Source organism: Trachypithecus francoisi, unplaced genomic scaffold (assembly GCF_009764315.1).
Source record: "Trachypithecus francoisi isolate TF-2019V2 unplaced genomic scaffold, Tfra_2.0 Lachesis_group20, whole genome shotgun sequence".
NCBI classification, from domain to species: Eukaryota; Metazoa; Chordata; class Mammalia; order Primates; family Cercopithecidae; genus Trachypithecus; species Trachypithecus francoisi.
Genome location: NW_022681466.1, coordinates 38,434,840 through 38,459,467, shown reverse-complemented (window position 1 = coordinate 38,459,467; position 24,628 = coordinate 38,434,840). Strand labels below are relative to the sequence as shown.

The 24,628-nt window shown below is 48.4% G+C and overlaps 1 protein-coding gene across 3 annotated transcripts in view; it reads left to right on the top strand.

Moving 5' to 3' along the window:
• Positions 1–24,628, top strand: part of HNF1B (HNF1 homeobox B) — a 59,749-nt gene that overhangs the window by 11,915 nt on the left and 23,206 nt on the right. For all 3 annotated transcript variants that reach the window (XM_033183850.1, XM_033183848.1, XM_033183849.1), the window contains exons 4-5: positions 1,457–1,692; positions 22,217–22,377. In XM_033183850.1, coding sequence (XP_033039741.1) covers positions 1,457–1,692; positions 22,217–22,377 — 397 coding nt within the window. The remainder of the gene's footprint in view (positions 1–1,456; positions 1,693–22,216; positions 22,378–24,628) is intronic.

Genomic DNA, 24,628 nt, shown 5'->3' with positions numbered 1-24,628 from the left:
TAACTCTGGAATCTTTGGTAGAGTACAAACAATCCCATGAATTATTATTCTAGGGAAGATACTCTGGAGAATGCTGGTGTAAAATATGATACCTGTGAAATAAAAATTTTGTGTTCAACCTCCATATAGGCCAGGATAAAACTCTCCCTTAGCCACAGACTCTAGATCTGGCCTCTACCAATTGTCAGACATGCAGTGGTCCAAAAGGAAGCTTGGCAGGAGAGTAAGAATTGGTCAGATCTGTTCAGTCTACTCCACCCCCACTGACTCAACAGAGTTCTTTTTACATGTTAACTACCAACCAGGCACGGTGGCTCACACTTATAATCCCAGCACTTTGGGAGGCCAAGGTGGAGGATTGCTTGAGCCCAGGAGTTTGAGACCAGCCTGGGCAACATGGCGAGACCTTATCTCTATTTTAAAACAAACAAACAAACAAAGAAACAAAAACTATGTGTTAATTTATTTATTTATTTTTAATATGTGGTCTTGCTATGTTGCCCAGCAGATCTTGAACTGGGCTTAAGCAATCCTCCTGCCTTGGCTTCCCAAATAGCTGGAATTACAGGCTCTAGCCACAGGGCCCAGCTATTTTTTTTAAAACTATTGGAAAACCTTGGGAAATCTTTTTACTTCATTCCTGCCCTGTTCTCCCTGACTCCAGTATTGACTTTCTAAAAATTCAGCTCTTTGGTCTGGCCAAGGCCTGTGTGCACTTTCTCTGTCTCTGGGCTGGGCTGGCCTTGGCAGTGTAAAGAATGCAGCCAGGGAAGTCAGGCTGGGAAGCAGGGAGGCCTGTACTGCCACTGAGTCCTTAGACTGTGCTCCGTACCCCAACTAATGAGATGCCTTGCAGCACCCAGTAGTGTCTAAGAATCTCTCACACCTGAGTTTGAGGTTTTACCAGCCCTGATAAAGCTAGAGACCGGCCATCTCAATGCACCCTGCTTTGGACCCCACTCTGCCTGCCTTTTGGAGGGTATAAGGCTTTTTGCTTCCTGGCACTCTTTCAGGGAGTTCAACCCCCAAAAGACCAGAAATCCTCTTGAAGTGCTTTGAAGGCACTCAAGACAGAGTCAGCGAAGGGCTTTGCCTTTTGTGTGGTGGGAAGAATGGCTAAATAAGGAGGTGTCAGGAAGCCCCATCTGGACCTTCCCCCGGACTGCCTGTCCCCAGCGTGCTCTCTTCTCCTCGGGAGCCACACCAGAGCCTAAGTCCCTGACTCCCAGGGCGGCATAGCCTGCTCTGTCCCTGCGTTCAGACCCACTTCAGCCATCTTCATCATATCACTCCATGGACTGGCCTTTTCTTTGCATAGGCCTCTCCTCAGCCTTCCATTCTGCCCATGGCCCATTCACACTCCCAACCAAGACTGCTGTGATTGTGTGTTTTTGGCCAAACACCAAGAAGTCCCCCCGCCACCCTCACTCACCATCTCCCCTCCATCCATCCCCAGGGCAGAATGTTTGCAGCGAGGGGTGTCTCCCTCCAAAGCCCACGGCCTGGGCTCCAACTTGGTCACTGAGGTCCGTGTCTACAACTGGTTTGCAAACCGCAGGAAGGAGGAGGCATTCCGGCAGAAGCTGGCCATGGACGCCTATAGCTCCAACCAGACTCACAGCCTGAACCCTCTGCTCTCCCACGGCTCCCCCCACCACCAGCCCAGCTCCTCTCCTCCGAACAAGCTGTCAGGTAAACAAAGGTTGGGCCTCACTGCCTCAGCAGCCCATCCTGGTTCTCGCCACGGATCCTATCTGGTTTAAGGGTTTTCAGAGGAGCAAATCCTTTGAGGTGATCCTAGGGCTGCTCTCTCATTGCCAGAATATTCCCCTGGAAATAATGTGTGGCTCTGATCAGTTTCCTCCAACTCCTGGCTCAACCACTGCCCTGTGAGGCTCACTTAGCCTCCAGGGAACCCTTTACCCTATTTGTCTCCTTCCCTCGTCTCCCTGTGTGGCTGCTGGCTCAGTGGTCATTCTACACTGAGGAGGCTGCCTTATGGGTGGATCGGGTCCAAATCTCGGGCAGAGGGGTCGTGATGGCATGGCGTCCCTCACTGTGTTGGAGGATGGCACTCCGGCCACCTCCTCCATCCCTGGCCATATCCTGCCCCTCACTCGGTCTGGCTGCCTCAGGAGAAGCCCAGTGGCCTTTGGGGACGGTCACTCTGTTGGTGGCCTCTGCTTGTTGGCTTCTGTGTGTCATCAGGGTTGGTGGGGGTCAGTCACTTGAAATCTTTGCAGTGATGAGTTGGGCCAAACTGACTGAGTACCTGCTCCATCGTGCTTGATTGAGTGCTCCTTTGTGCTGGGCCCTGGCCTGGATTGGAATGCCTCTGCCGTGGGCTTTGGGTTTGTCAGGATGGAATCCTACAGCCTCCTTGGGGGAAAGCACACCTATATGCTGAGCTCTGTGGTAGGCACAGGCTGGGATGGAGCACTTCTTCTGGTCCTTCACTCTTCCGGCAAAGCTGGCTTCCTAGAATTGACGTGTTCACTGGGGTCTGTGCGGTGCCCATGAGGACAGAGTAGCAGCCTCCTGCCTGCTCCAAGAAAAGGGCTTGCGAAAGGAAAGCCAAACGCTGTTTCTAACTCGGGGGTGATTCTGAAACCTGTTGCTCCCCTCACCTGTTGGTTGCCCTTCTAATGAGAAAGGCCTGAAGGGCTGGGAGCTAACCCAAGTGTTCAGGGGACCAAAGCCACCCAGACAGGCTCAGAGCCATCAGCTGGGTGGTATACAAGCATTTGTTCCATGCCTGCTGTGCCCTCCCATAGCACAGCCTCTTCCAGGGCCTCTGGGAGCCTGACAGTGTCCAGCATGAAGCTGGGGCCAGTGCCGGGGGTTTCTCTAGGTCCCTCTCCCACAGAGGAGAGGCTCAGCCACACAGGAAGATAGTCTTAGTTACTTAAGAGGCAGAGAAGCCCCCGGGCAAAGACTGGCCTGATTGCAGAGTAACTTCGCCTCTTTAGGGAAATTCAAAGCAGGGTTCTGAGGGTTGTGGCAAATGGCATGTGGTTGGCACTGAGCAGGACCAGAGTGCTTGGCCACCACAGCAATCCACGGAGTTGAAGCTGGGAGCTGCGGGGGGCATGGTTGGGGCAAGGGGCATTATTGAGAAGACAATGGCCATTGTGCTGGGACCTGTGATCTCCACACCAAAGTCAGGGAGCCTGGAAGCCAAACAAAGGCCCAGCAGCCTTCTGACAAGCTGGGGCTGTGCTGAGGTCACCACGGGGTCGTTGGTTTAGGCATCCTGTGTGCTGACAGGAGACCCAGAGAGCTGGGGCTGGATGGACCGGGAGCAGGTGCTGGAAACCCAGCAGGGTGGGCAGAAAACACAGCCTGCATACTCCTCTGACTGGAGTCTAGGAAGGGCATGTCCCACGGGAAGTGGATTCTCTGGGGTAGCCCAGAAGTCTGAATCTTTCTAAAAATCATGTAATATTAGAATTTGGAGGGAATTTGAAGAAAGGAACTGAGGCCCAGAAAGAGGCAGTGATTTGCCAAAGTGACACAGAGCAATGGTAGCAAAACAAGGACTAGGGCTCAGGCCTGCTGGTTCCCACTCCATGCTTTCCCACAGCACAACGATGTGTTGAGTGCTTACCAAGTCCTGGGAATACGCTAGTGATGTACGAGCTGCACGTCCTGCCCTCTGGGAGCTTACTATCTGGTAGGAAAGATATCGGGTCATCGGGTCAGTGTCAAGTCCCCAGAACCAGCTGCGGATCGAAGTTTCATTTGGGGGCTTTGTGGATCTTTCTGCGGTGTGATAGATAGATCCTATTACTGTTTCTGGAGCAACAGTTATGGGACACTGAATATTCTCGGTGACTGCTTTTCTTCTGTCTTTTTTTTTTTTTTTTTGAGAGACAGGGTCTCCCTCTGTCACCCGAACTAGAGTGCAGTGGTGCAGTCTTGCCTCACTACAGCCTCAAACTCCTGGTCTCAAGCAGTCCTCCTGCCTTAGCCTCCCAAAGTGCTGGGATTACAGTTGTGAGATTGTACCCAGCCCTTCTGCCTTAATTTTCACTCTGGGCTCCTCAACATGGTCCTTGTCCTAAGCCCAGGGACTGGCTTCTCTTTCTCTGAGTGTAGTTATATATCTGGGTTCTAACCAGTGGGGTTATAACTGTGGCTGATTCACATAACTTCTCTGAGTCTGAGTTTCCTGCCTACAAAATGGAGACAGACAGGGTGTGTGTGAGGATGAAGGGAGTGCATGTAAAAAGACACCTTTCTCAGTAACCCATACTACCCTCATTATGACTCTTAACATTAGAGAGGGCTAAACAAGGGCAGTGGGAAGGCTGGCAGGCAGCAGAAATCATTTTCTTTTTGATCTCACACACCAGGGCATTCCCCCTGAGAGGCAGTGAGATGTGTCCTGGCCCTGGGACTAGAAACAGAAGTGGCTGCTATGCTGGTGCCTGGGATGCAGGATGCTGGGGTCAAGGATTAGTGTCCCCATCTCAGGCTGCCAGGATGGCATGTGTGCCATGACAGGGCTCCTGAGTAATGCATGCAGGCAGACAGCAGGCTGGAGCCCAGCACTCAGGGGTGGCTTCTGTCTGTAGAGCCGCATGGCACTCTTCCCACCTCAGTGCCCACAGCCAAGGTGTGGTCACTAACCAAGCCAGAAACATAACTGCATGCAGAATACAAAAACAAACAAACAAACAAACAAACAAAAAACAACACTCTGTGGGCTGGGTGTGGTGGCTCACGCCTAAAATCCCAGAACTTTGGGAGGCCAAGGTGGGCAGATCACTTGAGGTCAGCAGTTTGAGACCAGTCTGACCAACATGGTGAAACCCCATCTCTATTAAAAACACAAAAATCAGCCGGGTGTGGTGGCAGGTGCCAGCGACTCTGGAGGCTGAGGCAGGAGAATCGCTTGAACCCAGGAGGCGGGAGGCGGACGTTGCAGTGAGCCAAGATGGGCCACTCCACTCCACTCCAACCTGGGCATTGGAGTTAGACTCTGTCTAAAAAAAAAAAAAAAAAAATCTCCATGTTGCTGAGGAGAGCTCAGCATCCACAGTCAGCACTAGCAATCCCAAAGACCGAGCTGCGGGAAACAAGGCTCCAGTTCCCCCACACCCACTCTCCACACTCTCCCCTCTCCAAACACCGCACCTGAGCCAGGAGGGCTGGCAGCACCTTGGAGACAAGGCTTCCCCAGAACCCTCTTCCTAGATAGAGAGAAGAGCACCCTTTCTCTAACAGCACCTTCCCTCCCAGTCATGCTTACCATGCTGTGGCCCACTTGCCCACGATGACCATGGTGTGACCCTAGTCCTGGAATGTCCAGCACAATAGGGGTGGCAGGAGGAGCACTCTGCCTCTGTCAGCGGCTGATTGGTTACAAGATGCCCTACAAACACATTGTCAGCAGAATCAGCTGTTTCCAGCGTTGCCCCTCCTCAGCTTTACAATCACACACCAGCATGCAGCCAAGGGTTGTCATGGCTTTGTCTCCCTTATGCATGCTTAATTGACAATTAAGCTGAGGCTTTGAACCAGCCTGGCTGCCGCTGCTGGGCCTTCATCTTTCCAGGGAGTGTCACAGGGGCACCCTTTGTTTGCTCTTCTTGGGGGCCTGAAGTTACTGTAGCAGGCTGCAGGCAGCCATTTATCTTCAGCCTGGAAGGCCTTTATCTGCCCCCAGCCCCTATTCCAGCTCTCGGCCAGCAGGAGCTGTCCCTGGTTATAGGCCCCATGACAGCCCATTCTGAGGCCATTGAGCAGGTCCGGAGTGATGGCCTCTACCTCCCTTCTGGAGATGAATCAAGAGAAAGGCCCCCAAAAGGTCAGAGGGCAGGGCGGCAGCAAGGAGAAGGACTGGTTAGAGCCTGGTGCTTGTATTGATTGGCTCAAGGAGGAGGAGGAGGAAGTTGGCGCAAGATGGAAACTCTGCTAGCCTTGGCCCAAGCTGTAGTATCTGCTGTGTGATCTGTGGCGACCTTGCTCCCTGTACCTTTTGCTCTAGTCAGCAGCAAGCTCACCTGGCCACCACCTTGAGGAGGCGAGGAGGGGTAAAAGGTCTTCATCAGCCTCCGCTCTCCCATGCGTGATGTGCTCACTCTTGTGTCACCTTTTGAGAGGGAAGTGGGGACTTATTCTCCTGGAAAGAAAGTGAGGCACAAAGAAGAGAAGAGGCCCCTCCAGGAGGACTTCCATGGGTCCCGAACCATAGCCCCTTTACCAAAGAGGAGACATTTATTTCTGTGGCTGCTGCTCCTCCCTCTCGCTGAACTCTATTCCTCCCTCTCCAAGCCCAGTGGACTTGACTTCCCTGACGTGGCTTAGAGCTTGAAAAACAGAGAATCCTGCCTCCTGCCCCTCCCTCATCCCCCTTCACAGCCCCTCCCAGGTTACCTGTGGGAATCTAACCCTGGGTCTCAGACAATCCAAACTCTGGGCCAGGGTATCTATGTGAAGTGCTGTTGCTTTCTCCGGCACTGAATTCTGCAGGACCCGAGGAAATCTCCAAAGTTTCCAGTGGCAAAGTAGTGACTCAACGAGAGGAATGCTAATGGCCAGTGTTGATGGAGCACTTACTTCCTTGGTCCCAGGCCCTGGGCCGAGTTCCTCCATGCATCAGCTTATGTGACCCACACAACAACCCTGCAGAGTAGGAGCCATCTGTAGTGTCATCTTCATTTTACAATCAAGGGAAGTGAACTATTTAGAATGGAAGGAATGTGCCCAACTTCATATTCTTAGTAAGTGGTGGGGAGAGGTTTTGAGCTGTTGCACACTGTCCATCTCTTTTTGCTTTATGCAGATGCTAAGAACTTTTCAGGCACAAAATCCAACACAGAGAGGGAGAGAGAGAGAGAAACACACACACGCGCGCGTGCGCGCACACACATACACACGGACAGCCCACAGCAGTTCCTGTTCCCACATTCCTACTGTTCCCCTCGGAATGACACCGAGGCTTTGGGAGATCACGGCCAAAGAGGTGGGGTGAGGGTGTGAGTCTCCCATTCTGGCTAGTTTACTGCTTCCTCCCCAACCACTGCCCCTGACCAAGGTGGATTCTGTGCCCTGCCCAGGCAAGAAATCAAAGTCCCCTGTTTCACGACCCCATCCCCATCTGTGTGGGGATTTGAACTGCCCTTGCAGTCGGCACCGTCTGGGCTACTAAATGCCTTAACAACTTAATGGGGCTTCTGAGACAGTGCAAGCACCTCAGCTCACCTCTGGGAGCTCCGCCCACTCCCTGGGCAGCAGACAGCGGGAGGGGTTTATGAGGGCAGTTGTAAAAATATTCATCTCAGCAGCAAAGTTCTTCATGGTAAATAAGGCCCATTGTCCCTAAGTAGCAGATTATTTCAGTTCAGAAGAGAGACAAATCTTGCCTTGAAATGTCTGCTATTGTAGGAAGCACATTCTTACTGACTTGAGGTTTAGTGGTGGACATGGGCGGCTCCAATGTTCTCCGTCTTAAGGACTTTATCTGAGTGCCATTTTATCTCTTGAATTTGAAGATCATTTTATCTTGTGGGTACCACCCCATCGGCTGCCACTAGATTGGGGAAGACAATCAGGCTATTAATGAGATTAAGAGGCCTAACCTTCAGGGTATTCTGCTGTCAGCCTCCCCCTGATAGGGAACCAGCCCTGGTCTGCATACAAAGAAACCAGGCTGCTGGGCTGGTGGGGCTCCAAGCCTTTGCACAAAGGGGCCAGGAGATACTGAAGTTCTATCACCTAAGGGTCATGCCTAATCCCCCTGAAGGATCCTTACACGATTCAAGGACTCCTTGCTGCCTCCAGTCAGCTCTGAGGAGGAAGGAAGCTGCCTGCAAGCACATAGCCCTAGCCTGCAGCTCATAGTAGAAGTGCTCTTGGAAACTGTTAAAGGTTTGATGGGAAGTGACAGGAACTTGGAGAGAATTAAGCACCATGGTGCAGATAGAGGCAGAGATCTGTGCAAGGGCCTTTGAAGCTACCTGCTTAATGGAATGGAACAAGATCTGGCCTTATGCCTCTACCTGTTTTTTAGGGGGACGTACAAACACAAATGAAGAGGAGAGGGAGAAATATACATGCATATATATGTATTTTATATATATACACACACACAGAAACTACATATATAAAAGGAATTCAGCCCACATATAAAGTCAGATCAATCAGTCAATCATGGTTATTATCCTAGCTATTCATAAATACTCTAGAACAGGGATTGACAAACTTTTTCTATAAAGAGCCAGATAGTAAATATTAAGTATTTTAAACTATTCAGTTGTAATTGACTCAACTGTGCCTTTGTAGCACCATAGACATGGAAGTGAGTGAGCACTGCTGTCTTCCAAGCAGACTTTATGGGGACTGAAATTTAATTTCTTATAATTTTCACATAGCATCCTATAGTCTTTAATGGATTTTTTCTCAACTATTTAAAAATGTGAAACCCATTTTTAGCTGGTGGGTCATACAAAGACAGGCTGCTTTGGTCAACAGACCGGTTTGCTGACCCCTCCGCAGGACAATAGTTCTCAAACGTGGCCACACTTCAGAATCACCTGAGGGAGTATCTAAAAATCCCAGTGTCCAAGCTGCACCCTGGACCTGTCAGAACTGCTGGGGAGTGGGCCTACACATCAGTAGTTAGAACTTTCTAAGTGATAGCAATGTGCAGCTAAATTTGAGAACCAATTCTCAGGTTCTCAAATTTAGCTTCTCAAATGTTAAAGTGCATGCTAATTCCCTGGGGCGGGGAGTATTAAGATACAGATTCTCATTCTGTAGGCCTGGGGTGAGGCCCGAGTTTCTGCGTTTTCAACAGGTTCCCAGGTGCTGTTGAGGAGGATGGTCTGGGACACACTTTGAGTACTGGGGATGGATTAGCAACTCACTCCCCTTTGCCTCCCCAACCTGTGTAATTTGCCTCACCATCACCAGCCTTGACATCTAATATGGGGAAATGCTCTTTTAAATCCAGCTGGCACAGCAACAAAATTACAGGCTATGGAGCTACACCCAGATTCCAACCTTAACTTGGCCACTTACTGCTGTGTGACCCTGGGCAAGTCTCTGGAATCTCTGTGCTTGCCTCTTGAGGTGTGGAGACATCCACTCATACAGATGCTGGAAGAATTAAATGAGATAATATATATGTAAAACACTCCAGACAGAACAGGCTCTCATAAATAGTAGCCGTTACCATTCCTTGCAGAGGCTTGTGGGTTCTTTGTTTTTTGGTTTTTTAGTTTTTTCCCTCTTTCCTTGTCCTTCTTGGAGGTTTCATTCAATCTTGATTTTTAAAGAATTTGAGTATCTCCAACTAGATATTCATCTTGGTGTTTGCAGCAAACTTAGGCTGGCTTCTTGTAGCACATTGGGTATGAGGCAGTCTCCCGCTCTTCCTAGGACTTTTCTGTGACATCCACAAGGCATATTGAGTGTTGTAAGTCATTTAGTACAAATTCAGGAGACAGTGAGGGGAAGCTGGGAAGACCATGGATTGGTGGGGGCAGAGGGGAGGGTCATGACCGTGTAGCAGGAGGCCAAGTTCATGATGCTTATGTAGTCGAGATGACCATGAATTTCCTTTTTTTTGAGAGACGGAGTCTCACTCTGTTGCCCAGGCTGGAGTGCAGTGGCACGATCTCGGCTCACTGCAAGCTCCGCCTCCCAGGTTCATGCCATTCTCCTGCCTCAGCCTCCCGAATAGCAGGCGCCCGCCACCACCCGCCACCACGCTAATTTTTTGTATTTCTTTTTTTAGTAGAGACGGGGTTTCACCGTGTTAGCCAGGATAGTTGCGATCTCCTGACCTCGTGATCCGCCCGCCTCAGCCTCCCAAAGTGCTGGGATTACAGGCATGAGCCATCATGCCCAGCCATTTTTCTTTTTTAATTAAAGGAGGTGTGAGTACCCCTCTCATGTGTATTGCTTATTAGTAATTAGCCCTGGGAACCTATCAGGTAGAGGGGGTGTGGGATGTTCCCAGTGGAGGCTGCATCTGGGAAGCTTAATGGCCTCTGTTCTTAGAAGGGAAGTTCCCCCAAACTTCAGGCGAAGGAGCATTAAGAAGGAGAGGGAAGCAAAGGGAAACCTCGGAAGCTCCTAAGGGCTGATTTTCTGGAAACGTCTCGCCTCAACCTGTGAGCATGCCTCTGCTTCAGGTACCTTCCCGTTACCCTATGCTCTAACTTCAACAACCTCCGCAATAGCACACTTGTGTGAATTCAGCCACTGAGGAATCAGCTGGCAAGGGGGGGACTCGATGCCTCCAATGCTTTTGAGAAGTCAATAGTCAGTTTTCTCAGGACTTGTACTCTGCAGGTTCTTCCTAAGTTGGAGAAACACTGTGCAGATGGTCTTTAGCATGTAGACTTTCCCAAGGAAAGTCTACCTGAGCCAAGGTGAGCTGGTTATGGCCAGTCCCTTCTCAGGACTGGATTCAGATGTGTGTGTCTGGGTAGCCAAGCATAGCACCCAAATCAGGCTTGGCTTGGGTTGTGGTTCTGTCACTATCTGGCAGTATGGCCTCAAGTTATTAGCCTCTTTGTCCCAATACCTATCCCCTTAGGGGTGCTGTGAGGCTTAAATATGATAAGACACGCCCAGTGCCAAGAACAGTGCCTGGCAAGGAAGGTTAGCTGCCATTACAGTATTATTGAATTGACTCAGAAACTTGAAGGTGTTGAGAGAATAGAAGAGCTTGGGTTCTCCCTGGGTTCTTGACAAGGGTTTTGCCTTGCAGTTTCACTCTGGAAGGATTTCCCTTTCCATGAACCCTGCTTGTCATTTGAAACATCAGAAACAATTAACTTAAGTATTGGCAAGATCAGTGGTTCTCAAATCTCTCTCCAGACCACATAAAAATCATCCAGGGAGCTCATTAAAAATAGACATGACTTCCTCCACCCACCCACACCTTTAGAATCAGCATTGAGAGATGAGGGGTTCACAGGCATAAGAACTTTTGACAAAAGCCCTAAGAGATTCGCCTAGAGTCCCAGCTACTTGGGAGGCTGAGGCAGGAGGATCACTTGAGCCCAGGAGTTTGGGTGGAGTGAGCTATGGCAGTTGGATTGTAGACAACAAGGAGAACAGGCTGCTTATTTCTATCTCCGTTTATAAAACACCTTGAGATAAATTAAGCACTTTGTGCCCATTGGTGCCACTATACTACAGCCCAGGTGACAGAGTGAGACCCTGTCTCTAAAAAAAAAAAAAAGAGAGAGAGAGATTTGGATGCATAGTCAGGATTGACATTACTAGGCCCGATGGAGCAGGAGAGTTCTGAAGGGGTTGAAGGTAATCCTCATGGCCCCTTGCAGAAATGGGAAAGGAGAAGCAGCCGGGGTGAGAGACCTTGGACTAGGATTCAGGAGATCAGAGCCACCAATGAGCAAGGGTGACCTTGGGTGAATCATTTAACTTCCTGGGAATTCTGGCAAATAAGGGTGTGGGATGAGGGCTTTTCCACTCTGATAGGCTATTATTTGGAGACTGCGTGTTGCATCCAGTCTTGGGGCCCAGGACTCCGCAGCTTAAAGTGCAGAGGGAGGCTTGCCTTTGTGGTATTTTATTGTGAAACTCATCATCTGTCTCTCTCTCCTTCTCTCCCTCACTCCCTCGCTCCTTCCCCATTTCAGGAACTGTGTGCTGTTAGAAGCCTTCCACCTTTATTAGGGATCATTAGAGCTTTACAACACCAGCAGATTGGGTGGGGCCAGTCACAATAAACAGATTTATAATGGGTATAAACGAGACACCTATAACTGCTAGAGGTTAACACTTTCAGGGCCTCTGAATAGCAGCTGGCATGCCCATGCCTTCTGGCCCTGTCCACTGCAGGGTGCTTCTTCCTGCTTGGCACCCATTGGACTGGGTTGGCAGTGAAGCCTAAGTGAGTTCTTGTTCAGCAAGGGTGGAAAACACTTAAACAACATCTCATATTTGTGTAACATCAGTTTGCACGATGTGCTTAATTTCTCTCAAGGTGTTTTATGGATAGAGACAGAAATGAGCGGCCTTTCTTCCTCGTTATCTACAACCCTACAGCCAGGGGAACTAGAGGGTTTGCATCCCTACTTGTAAACTTTAATCTCACCATGAAGAAGGTCCCTGAAGTCTCTGAACGCCTTGCTCTCTATGTATGTATTCTGAATGGTAGAATTGTGGGCTGTACCAACATCTAAGCCTGAGTTGGATTTCTTCACCATTGTGTCTCCAGCCCATAGCCCTATGCCTGGCACACGGTAGACACTCCATATACTTGTGAAACAAAGATATCTATTATAGAGGGCTTCCGGTCAAAGCATATGCAGGAAGCCCCTGTTTTATAAATTTGGTATTCAGTTTAAGAATTAAACTGAGCATAGGATTAGTTTTGTTTTATATAGCATATATGTGCTCTCTCTCTATATATGTATATATATAGAGAGAGGCATATTTTCTCTTCTCTAGAAACAATGTCACCCAGCTTCACACCTATTAACACTGCTTAAGTATACAGTTCACAAATGAATGTCAACATTTAACGTTACCAGAAAGTTTTCAAAGAACATATCATGACTTTCTCCCTAATATTCTACTGGTAAACTAGTCTACTCCTTTAATTTAGTTCTGCTAGTTAGCTTAATGTTCTACCACTTTCATTCCTTTTAAAATCTCTTACCAGGATCCCCAGGGCAAGAAAAAAGCAAGAACTTCTCCTCTTGTGTTTCCATTGAGCAAAGTGAGGTCTAGAAAAGGGACTGGGCTACTGCAAATCAATTATCTGGAGAGACAGAAACAAAACTGCCCCGCTCTGGGCAGCCATCAGGTCTCTGGTGGTGCTCCCTGAGCATTTGCCTGGTGCTCCTAGCTCAGTGCCCAACACCTGGTGTTGCTTGGGATGAGCCTCCCTGGGCCTGCCAGTAATCAGTAGCTATCTGTCATGATGATGGTGGTGATGATGATGATGATGATAATGATACTGATGGAGATGCCCTCTGTGACAGTGATGAAGAGGTTGGGATCTGGCCAGGCAAATCCCTATCACAAGGCAGCTCTGACACTTGCCAGGCCTCAAAGGATCTTCTCCCTGGGTATCATCTCCCAGTAGGGTCTTTCTTATGTATAGGCTGTGGTGGAAAACCTCTCTTTTCTCAGGCAATTTTATTAGCCCTTCAGTCACAATACAGATGTCTGTTTATAGGACCTTACTTTTGTGTGGACACCCAGTGGCTCAGTCTGCTGATGGCTTTATAGCCTTTCTCCCTTTGCGCAGACCCACTGGGATTATCGCCATTCTCCTTGTCGGCCAGGCCTAGAGGCCTTTGTTGCAGCCATATTATCTCTGCCTGCAAAGGCAGCTGCTCAGAAAACACCAGACCCCAGGAGCCAGACTGCAGAAGAGCACTGTCTGTCCCCACAGCCTTTAAGCCTAACGATGTCCACCATTAACCCTTCTTAGTTTTACCCTAGTTTCTTTGGAGAAAGGGGCATTTAAGTTATTCATGTTGCCACAGTAAAATCCCATTAATTGACTCTTCTCCTTATACCCACATCAGCCCAGTGGCCCCCAAACTCAATTCTTCAAATGTGAAACTGCCCAAGTCTATCAATACTGTTTCTTCAATTTTGATTATATTTTAATCTCTCTCTCCTTTTCTCTTACTCCCCTTTCTTCCTCCTTAAAAAGAATGCTTGCCTCTCCTTGCCCACAGAAAAACAGGGAGAGGGAGGCCAAAGCAGAAGGACTACTTGAGCCCAGGAGTTTGAGACCACCCTGGGCAACACAGACCCCCCATATCTACAAAATAATAACAACAACAATAATAATAAATTAGCCAAGCATGGTGGCATGCACCTGTAGTCTCAACTATTTGGGGGGCTGAGGTGGAAGGATTCCTTGAGCCCAGGAGGTCAAGGCAGCAGTGAGCTGTGATTACGCCACCGCACTCCAGCCTGGGTGACAGAGCTAGAGCGTGCCTCAAAAAAGAAAAGAAAAACGGGGAGATTTAGAGGATAAATGGATATACTCCGGTCACTTCACCATCACTCAACTCAACGGTCTAAAGGGGAAAGTGATGTGGAGTCATCAGAGTTTAAGCGTAGGTTATTCATTCATCATTTACTCCTTCAGCAAATGTTTAATGAATGCCTAGTATGACCAAGAAGAAAATGGAGAATACAGACAAAGTCCTGCCCTCATGGGGCTTACATTCTAGTGAGGAATGCAGCCAAGGAACAAGTAAACAAACCTGCAAAATCATTTCAAGCTATTAGTGGGTCATGATGGGGAGGCTCTACATATCTGGAGCGCATTTGGGGCTTATGGGAAAGAGGGAGAAGGGTCAGCTTTGGAATACCACTGACTTGCTGGGAGACTCCCTAGCAAGGAGCGGTGCAAACAACCTTGTCCTCTCTGAACCTCAGTTTTCCACTCTGTCAAATGGGTGCCTGTGACACATTGAGAAGCAGACGGGTGTAACATACTCTCAGATATGAGGACTGCCCAAGTTCTCAAGTGCCAGGCTGGTTCCTTTTGCCTACAGCAGCAATCTTCAGGCTGAACTATTCGTTGCAAACCACCTGATGTTTGCCTGCAGAAAGTGCCACTCTGGTAAGGATGAGGCGTGGTGGCACAGGTAGACCTTGTGGGGGAGGACACACGGAGTTTCTGTTGCTCTTCTACCTCCCCGCATGTGCAATTTTTTCAAGTGCACCATGCACATTAGCTTCTGTTCTCAGCCAAGGTGCTTTTGATGAAAGATTTTTTTTCTTTTCTTGGTTACATTTGCTTTGATTTTTTTTTTAAATAAGAAAACCAGTTTGTGGGCTTCCCTTAAGTATCACTCAGCTTTTACTCCTTGAGTCAAGAATGTTTACTGTCCCCACAGGCCTGTCTGTATTTCTCCTCTTATGAATTGAGCTCCTAACTAAGCCATGTTAGGTAGAAAGGATCTGGAATTGAAACCAGCCCAGCATTTAAATTGCTTTCATCTTGCATCAGCTTTTTCTTCCACACTTGCAGATTTTTAACCTTCTAAACTCTTTGCAAACATGAATCTTTATTCTCGCAGAGGAGGAAGTATTAATAAGAACTAGCAAAAGTCCTGTGCTACAAACAAGGACACTGAGGCAGCAATGCTAACTCATTTGAAAGCTTTCATTTCTGGAGTTCTCAGTTTCAAGCCAGGGAATTGTTCACATTCTTTTCTTCCAAATGGGCCTCTCAGAAGTTCACCAGATGGAATCATTTGTCTCTCTGCCTCTGTCCTTAAGAAAAGTAATGTGTTTAGGGAGAAGGTAGAGTTATCAGGACACAGTACTGGGTCCATCAAGCCTGGCCCAGTCTCTCCCTGTCCTCTCCCCAACATAATGATTTGGCTTCATAGAAAAGATGGCTCTGTCTACTCATAATTTATGAACAATGAACATAGTTATTTCCTTTTGGAAGAACTTTCTCCTTCGCATGTTCTCTCCTGCCTGAGTTTAAATTCCCAGTTTCTAGACCCAACAGGGTTGGGTTGTGCTCTGCATGAGGTTAGAAACACAGGGGAAGAATGTGTGTGACAGAGCCCCAGCCAGTTGAGTAATGTTTACTCTGTTGGTGGCTGGGACGCTCACTCACGCTGGCAGAGGTCCACCAGCCAGAGGAACATTCCTGCATTATCAGGGATGGGAGGTTGGCTCTGAAATGTCAAGGGTGAACGGCATCCCACCAGATTCTGGGTGCAGCTCACAGACCTCAGCGAAAGGAACCCCCAGGCTTCAGCGCCAAAGGCCACATCAGGGGCAAGCTGAGCCCACATTGCCCAGGAATCCCCACTTTCCTCATTTCTTCTTACTGAAAGAGCAATTCTGGTCCTGTTTTCCTGGTTGACATTGCTCTTCTGTTCACACAGCAGAACCAGTGCATCTCTGACATTATTTTATTCATTCATGATTCTGGGTTGTGAAGAAGGAATATCTGCATGCCCCTTTCACAGACAAAAATGCCAAGGCCCAGAAGTTAACTGACCCAGAATCACCAGAGAGTTAAGGCAGAGAGAGAGAGAGAGAGATTGTTAGTTTAAAGTGTCTGGAGCCTGGTGCCCAGCTGATCTCTGGAATCGTGGAATTGGGGTCTCAGCTGTTTTTTGAAGCTCTTAGAGCGGAATGAAATCGCCAGGGGCTCTGTGAGCTGTAGCTCTAAGCCCCTGAAGCACAGGTTCTGCAGAGTATCTCTGGTGAATGGCATCCTAAGCAGTGCCTCTCTGGGGTCCTCCTGTAAGGCAGCCATGTTTGTCTTTGAACACACAGGCACAGTAGGTTCTATATAACCTGACATACGCAGCCTAAAAATCACCATCGTTTGCTAAGCCATGTGGTAAGAACCACAGGGCTTGTGGGAAAAACAGGATTAAAAGCACAACCCTTGAGGCCGGGCGCGGTGGCTCATGCCTGCAATCCCAGCACTTTGGGAGACTGAGGCGGGTGGATCACTTGAGGTCAAGAGTTTGAGACCAGCCTGGCCAACATGGTGAAACCCTGTCTCTACCAAAAATACAAAAATTTAGCTGAGCATGGTGGTGGGCACCTGTAGTCCCAGCTACTTAGAAGGCTGAGGCAGGAGAATCATTTGAGCCCGGGAGGTGAAGGTTGCCGTGAGCCGAGATTATGCCAGTGTACTCCAGATTAGGTGACAGAATGAGACTCCGTCTCTGCAATAAAATTTTTAAAAAGCACAACACTTGAAAACTTCCTCAGCGACACATTTTTTGCTTTGAGATGGAGTCTTGCTCTGGTCACCCAGGCTGGAGTGCAGTGGCGCGATAGCTCACTGCAACCTCCGCCTCCCAGGTTCAAGCAATTTTCCTGCCTTAACTTCCTGAGTAGCTGGGATTACACCACTATGCCCAGCTAATGCACATACCACCATGCCCAGCTAAATTTTGTATTTTTAGTAGAGATAGGGTTTCACCACGTTGGCCAGGCTGGTCTCGAACTCCTGACCTTAAGTGATCCACCCACCTCGGCCTCCCAAAGTGCTGGGATTACAGGCGTGAGCCACCGTGCCTGGCCAACACATTTTTAAAAGATAAGAATCCAATAAAAAGATTATCAGAGTTTTATACCCGTTAAATAGTTAAGAAATATATAAATGCTGTACAACAATAAATATGGCAAGTTTGCCTAGGGAAGTGGGCATCAGAAGGGCTGCGGGTTGTGCGTTACTGTGAATCAGTGGAGAAAGGGTTAAGTGAAATGGGAAGGAAAAGATGTGACTCCATATTGCATGGATGTGTCTCACCAGCGCACACAGTGGACTGAGATGTTTGGAGGATGTTTGAGGTGTGCATATGTACACACAGGAGCATTGTTAGTATTCTCCTATGTGGTTCCATTCGGCTGGATACAGCTTTCTGAATTCACTAAGTGTTTTGCAAATGTGAAGTTGACATTCTACTCAAATTATCCCCTAATATGTCAATAGAATTGGAACAGATTTACACTTTCACTACAATAAATACAGAACTGACTGTATTTTCTCCTTCTGCTAGATGTGATGCTCTTTGTCTGGGGCATGGGTGCTCAAAGCTGCTGGGGTTTCATTCCTTCGGTCAATAAATATTCACAGTACCAGGCAGTCTGCTAGGCTGTGAGGATGTGACAAGTAAAAACTCATCTCTTTCTTTAAGAGGCAGAGAAAAGTAAACATATCATCAGCATGCATGCAGGGTGACTGACTCCTGCCATAAGCCTCTGTCTAGTGCATGTAAAATACAAAGGATGGAGTGGCCATCTCCCAGGATGAATCAAGAAGACCTTCACAAGGGGGCAACATGTGACATGAGATGCTTTCCAGGCAGAGGGAACAGCAAAGGTGCAGAGGCAGGAGATGGTCAGGCCATTTGAGAAATGCGTTAAGGTTGTGGTGAGAGATAGTGCAAATAAAACAGATGAATCACGAAGGCCCAGTTCTGCCAGTCTCAGGTGTTGGGGCTTTTCTGGAAAGCAGTGAGGAGCCATCAGGCATTTGCAAGCAGGGCAGAGGCATGGTGTGACTTTGTTTTAGAAAGAAATCCCAGGCTGCAGCAGTGTGAAAGGCACCTTGGAGATGGTGCTCGCACAGGAAGGCAGGGCAAGGATGCTGGCTTCTTGGAACCATGCACCTCTGCCGTGCCTTTGGCACTTCTGACCAGTCTATCGGATAGAAACCAAGTGATCTGCGTCTGTCCCATATGCTGTTGGGAATCCAGGAATAACCCAATACCCATGATGCTCATGCCTAGGAACAGGGGAAAGTAGACGATCTACTCACCAGGGCCTCAGGGTTGTCTCAACTCCACCTTGGATGGCTTTTGCTGCTTGACACACTTGCTGTGGTTCGCAGAGCCAACACTGGGGACGGGGCCAATTAGTGCCTTGAGCTAGGAAGTAAGTGGAAGGCGAATGGCTACCATCTGCCATTGTCATTTCTCCTGTGGGTCCTCTGTGGCTATTAACCTGGCATCTTTGGTTAATCAATATTAAACCAGAGCCCTTGTCATATGTTCACTTTAAGAACTTGCATTGGTGAAGGAAGAAGGGAAGATGCCATTCCACTTCTTAATGCTCCCTAGCACAGTGCCTGGCACATGGTAGGTGCTCAATAAAGTGGCATGACCTCAGCCTTCCTAAAAATATCTTTTAAACAAAGACAGTCCCAAAGTAGGAGGAATTGACGTGTTTTCAGCAACTGTTACATGCCCAGCATGGTCTGGGTACTTGGACATCCATTAACTCATTCCGTTCTCTTCCCAGTGACCTGACGGATGGGTATTGTTAACAATAAGGAACTGAAGCTCAGGGGGGTTAAGTAACTTTCCAAGGTCACACAGGTCTTACAGGGTAGAGCCAAGATTTAAACCCAGGTCACCTGGCTCCAGAGCCTACACACTTTGCACTTATTTTTGTTCTCACTTCAAGTGCTCTTCTGAGTTTTTGAAATACAGGAGGACTGGCCTCTCCTTCCTCTAACAAGAGCACCTATTTTTGGTGTACACCTTGTGATGCACCCCCACCCCCTCCCCCCATAAGATGGCTGGCTGATTACAGCCACACTCTCAGGGGCCAGTGATTGCCACATTCTGGGTGAGAGGAGCATCGTGGGAACAGCTGCAGGTGGATCTGGAGCTGATGAGCAGCCTTGTGCCTGGATCCCATCATACTGCTGTGACAATGGCCTCCTCCCCACGGTGGGCAGTCCTCTGGCTTATAGACAAGGAAGCTGGTGCTCACCCAAGAAATTGACAGCAGAGCTGAGATTAAAACAGGGATCCCCCAATTCCCAGCCAGACCTCTATCACTTAACCAGAGGCTTTTAAAGGAATGTTTAGCGGTCTAGGCTCATCTATCTTTTAACAGAGCAGCTCCATCGTTATATTTCTTATATTAAAGTTTTGTTGGGGAGAAAACAAAGTGTGAAAACCACAACAGCCTTGGAATATGCTGCCTAGACTCTAACAAATGGCTCGAGTCTCTCCTGACATGCTCCCTTGTAAAGAAGCCTTTTGTTTCCTGCGGAAATCCTTGGTTAATTATTTTTAAATAAATAATTGCGTAGCCTTTGGTAGGGGAGAAGCCTCCCTGTGACCCATATTTGATCATCAGAGGGCTGGCCCTTTTCCGTCAGCCAAATTAAATAGGCTAAATCCAGAGACTGTTTGACTTGAGACTGAATCGATGATGGGGACAGGCTGGGAGGTGAAAACACACCTGACTCTCAGCGTTATCACCACTCTCTCAGGAGCAGAGCCTCTCGGGGAGGTAAATAGCTGGTTAGGGAGTCAGAGAAAGCAGGAGGAAAACAGGGTGAAGTCCAGTTCCTCCAAAAGAACAGAGCAAGAGGGCAGCGGCCAGACCTCCCTCCTAAGTTGCTTCCAGGGCAAAGCATCAGTGGGTCTGCCAGGGTAGGATTCTTTGGAAACTCTTCTCTACGGAAGATAATTCCATTCAGTGTTTAGAATCTGTCCTAAGCCATCCGGAATTCTGGGACCTTAAGGCAAATATCTTGGGGTCCATTCCTATACCAGCTTCCTCCCCACAGCATCCCCACCCATAGTTGCCATTTATATGGCATTTTGCAAGAAACCGTATAGATGTTACCTCTAATCCAAAAAGAGCCCCATTGAGGATGCATTCTCTCCATTTTTCTAGAGGAAACAAAGGCACAGAGAGGGAAAGTAATTTTCCCATGATCACAGATCTATTAAGAGCAGCGTCAGAATTTGAACCCGAGTTGGTTTAGCTGCAGAGTCCATAGTCTTCCCACTGCCCCTCCTTGATAGAAATTCTTCCTTTTATTTATTTGAAATCTGCCTTCCTCTTTTCCATTGGACCTAGCTCTGCCTTCAGAGCTCATAACGTTCAAATCTCTTTCTTCTTCTCTGTGACAACACTTTGAACTGTTGGCAGCATCCTGCTGGGAACTGGGTGGCAAATGTAGTGAAGAAAGAAGGCCTCATTTAATCCAATGGGATGGCATCGATGGCAAACAGGAGACGTGGGGGCTGCAAATAGATGCACAGGAGGACAGGGTACTGGGCACGGGCTGTTGACTTGGGGAGCTGGACGCTCTTCCTCCTTTTAACTTCATGATTTCTGTTCTTCCTCAAAAATGTAGTGCCTTAAACCAATACACCAATTCCAGCGCCATCCCACTGTCACCACCACCCCCACTAGCAGCTCCTTGATTCAAAGAATGGGGAAAATGGCCAATAGAAAAGCTCAGAGAGCAAGCATCAAGCCACTACATACTCAGACAAGTTGCTCTTGAAGACTAGAACCCAGCTTTAGCCTTTGTTTTCTTTTTTTCCCCAGCCCTCTTAAGCTCTAGGTCATATCAGCCTTGGGTAATGTCTTTAGGAAGATCCAAGGAAAACTGGCTTGGGGCTCATCTAGTCTCATCTTGGTAAGCTTCATCTTAGTGAATTAGAGGCAGATTATGACACTGATTATGGCAGTGTGCCTGGCCCCTGGGGGAACTTTGTAGCCTCCTCTGGAAGGTGGGGCTCTAACTAAGGCAGGGGGTGAGTGGATGAAAGAGAACCAACAGAATCAGTATACAGGGATGGTTCATCTTGGGAAACTGGGCAAAGGAAGACGTGCAGCCAAAGAGTTGGTCCACTTCTCCAGATGATTCCATGCCTAGAGTATTTGGTCTCTGCAGGACAGGGTCCTCCAAACCTTTTTGTCAAATCCAAAGCAAAAAACAAGAACACTGTCTTTCTAAGCACTGAACTTAGGGTGAGATGTCCCATGTAACCCCAACCTTGTCCTTAACTGTTTCATGGGCACATCAAGCAGGACTTCCATCTGCAAACTGGACCCAGGTTCTTGGCGTTCTTTTGGCTTCCTTCAGTTGCCTGATCTCTGTCCAGTACTTTTCTTTCCTGAGAGCAGACCTCCATTTTGGTTCCCGAGCAAGAGGGAGGGTCAGAGCAGTGAGGCTGTAAACATGTTTGGTTCTACCCTTCCCTTGCAGAGCAAACTCCAGTGGTTTACTAAGCATCCACATCTGCCTGTGTGTGCTGTCTGCCCCACCTCCCGGCAGACGCACCTTTCCCTGTGCCCTGGAAGGCAGCCAAATGGGACCCCACCAAAGGAATGTGAGTTCTACAGCCTAGCCCCTAGACGCAGCTTCATCCCTGTCCTGCTCTGCCTGTGTCCGTGCCCCTGACCTCTTGGGCCTGGCCACAAAGGTGATACACAGAGACCAACGCCTAAGCTATGGCTCTTTCAAGGGTCACTGGACAAGGGCTTCTTCTTTGTCACATGGGTCTACTTATACTTTGCAGCGCCACAAGAGATGCCAGGGAAACAAACATTTCTAGAAGGCGTTTTAAAGAATAAAAGAAATACTCCAGCCAGTAAGAGTATCCTAAAAGAACTATGCGGAAGCAATAACAAACAGAATCCATCCAGTCATTCATTTATTCATCAGAAGTTTACTGAGTGGCTAGTCAGTGCCAAGGCACTGGGGATACATCAGTGAACAAAACAAAAGAGATAAAAATGCCCTGCCCTCATGGAGCTTATATTCTAGAATTAAATAAAGAACATGCCATATTTACCCTGGAGAAAAACAGCCGATATTTCTTGTGGGTGGACAGGGGAGGAGAAGGCAACTTTATTTTCTTATTACCCACCCTTGAAAACAGGGGGTGCTGAGTCATTGTTCCAGGGCCCTGGTGGCACTAATGTTCCCTATTGGGTCTGTGTTGTTTTGCAGGAGTGCGCTACAGCCAGCAGGGAAACAATGAGGTCACTTCCTCCTCAACAATCAGTCACCATGGCAACAGCGCCATGGTGACCAGCCAGTCGGTTTTACAGCAAGTCTCCCCAGCCAGCCTGGACCCAGGCCACAATCTCCTCTCACCTGATGGTAAAATGGTGAGTACACCTGGGCCATTGTAGCTCTGGAGCTGATAAGATAAGAGGCAAAACAAACACAACTTCTCACAAGGCCTGCCTCAAACAATGAACCATTGTAGCCCCGCAGGGGAAAATGAGGGCTGTCCGGAGTTGGAAAGGAGAGGTAGTGCTGGTGACCTAGCCTTCGGCGGGTAGAAGAGGTGTTCGGTTTGAACCCAGCCAATAAATCTGACAGAGTTCTGCTCTCATTTTATTGATTGAATGCCTCATAAAGGAGCAAGCCCGGTGGGACATGTTTGTTTCGGGGCTTGCCAATGACATTTGTGTTGATAAAATGTTCATTCATCCCTCCCCCAAGGCCTCCAAAGCCAATTTTTTAACTTAGAGAGCACCTCACTTTGACACAAGCCCCCTCTTCCTCCTTACCATCCCCTTGGTACTCGCAAGGAGAGTCATTAGCAAGTCAGGATGTCGTGGATAGGAGGCGATGGGGAGAAGCTTCTTGAACTGGAACGGCCAAAGACATGGGATGCCATGACAGCGAAGATCACAGTACAAATGGCAGATGGGCTGGGGCGACGCTTAGGGAGGGAGAAACACCAGCTTTGAAGTTACAATTGCCCAGGTTCAAATCTCAGCTCCAGCTCTTAATAACTGTGCAGCCTGAGCAGGTTACTGGATGACTTATGATCTCTTTTCCTCATCTATAAAATAGGGGTGGTAACAGTAGGCTCGGCAGGGGCATGAGCGTGATAACATATGAGAAATACTCGGCAGTGTTTGCCATGGGAAATAGTCAATCAACTGCAGTATTGTTGTTGTGGTGGTGTTAATGTCAATATCATTGTCATTAAATGAAGTTTTCTATATCTGTAACCCCAGCCCCACATCCAGATGCAAGTTTAGCACACTTGGTGAAGAATGGATAATTTGAATTTGAATTTTCTACATCAAACTAGATTCTAGGCCAGGTGCAGTGGCTCACACCTGTTATTCCAGTACTTGGGGAGGCTGAGGCAGGTGGATCACTTGAGGCCAGAAAGTTTGAGACCAGCCTGGACAACATGGTGAAACGTCATCTCTATAAAAAAAAAAAAAAAAACAAAAATTAGCCGGGCGTGGTGGCATGCACCTGTAATCCCAGCTACTCAGGAGGCTGAGGTGGGAAGCTCACTTGAGCCTGGGAGGCAGAGGTTGCAGTGAGCCGAGTTCACGCCACTGCACTCCAGCCTGGGCAACAGAGTGTGACTCGGGTGTCTCAAAAAACAATAATTGATAATAATAATAAAATTAATAAAACTAGGTTCTAATTAGGATTAGGTTCTGATCCTGTAGCAACACAAGTGCAGGAGAGTGGCTTATGGGAGAACAGGAGCATTGCAACACGGCAAGGGTACAGAATGAAAAGCTCTATTCTTTGGGTCATGCTCTGTTTTTCAGGGGAGGGAGGAGCCGCAGGTTCCTGACTTTCATGCTGAAGGTGGAGCTACACACATTCCCAGAGTCGGGGCCAGGATGGGTGAGGGCAACAGGGTGCAGAGGCCATTTTAGATCTTGACGTGTGTGCTGTGTAGGCAACACAGAAACGGTGGGTCACAGGTGACTGAGTCCCTGGCTCCCTGGAGGAAAAACAAAGTGTGGTTTCTGAGGGGAACACTGACCCGGCCAATTCTGGTTTCAGAGGACCTGAGCTGCTCGCCCCGGTCGTGGTCTCTGAAAACAAAAATGAAAGGGCACTCCTAGGGGAGGCATTTTGCAGCCCCCTTCTCCTACTCCCACCTATCCCTTAAGAAAGATTCTTCTCCATATGAAGAACCACTTGTGTCAGTTACCTGTGAGAGGCACAGACAAGTCTTTCTGTCTTCTCAAGAGTGTCCCGAACAAGTTATGGTTAAGGATTACCCAGGCTTCAATGGAGAAGGGGGCCTTATGGAAGAGGTCTTGACTTCTCAGTGTGGAAAAACCTTCCAGGTCTCAGCTCTTATTGCTTGAAGGTCCTTGGGGTTTCCTGTTGAGCTCTGCCACTCCTTTTAAGAGGCAGGCTGCCTCACCCAGGCCAGGGCCGCTCTAAATGCAGCCTGCGGACACGCTTTTTGCTTCCTGTTCTGTTCGGCAGTGCTTTAACTGGGCAGTGTATTACTGGATTGATGATTGACCAAGACTGTACACCTCAACGTTAGCAAACACCTGGAAGCTTGTTCGCAGGGACTGGCTTTTCTCTTGTCTCCAAACACCCTAGTGCATGCGCTGTGTCACTATCATCAGAGGC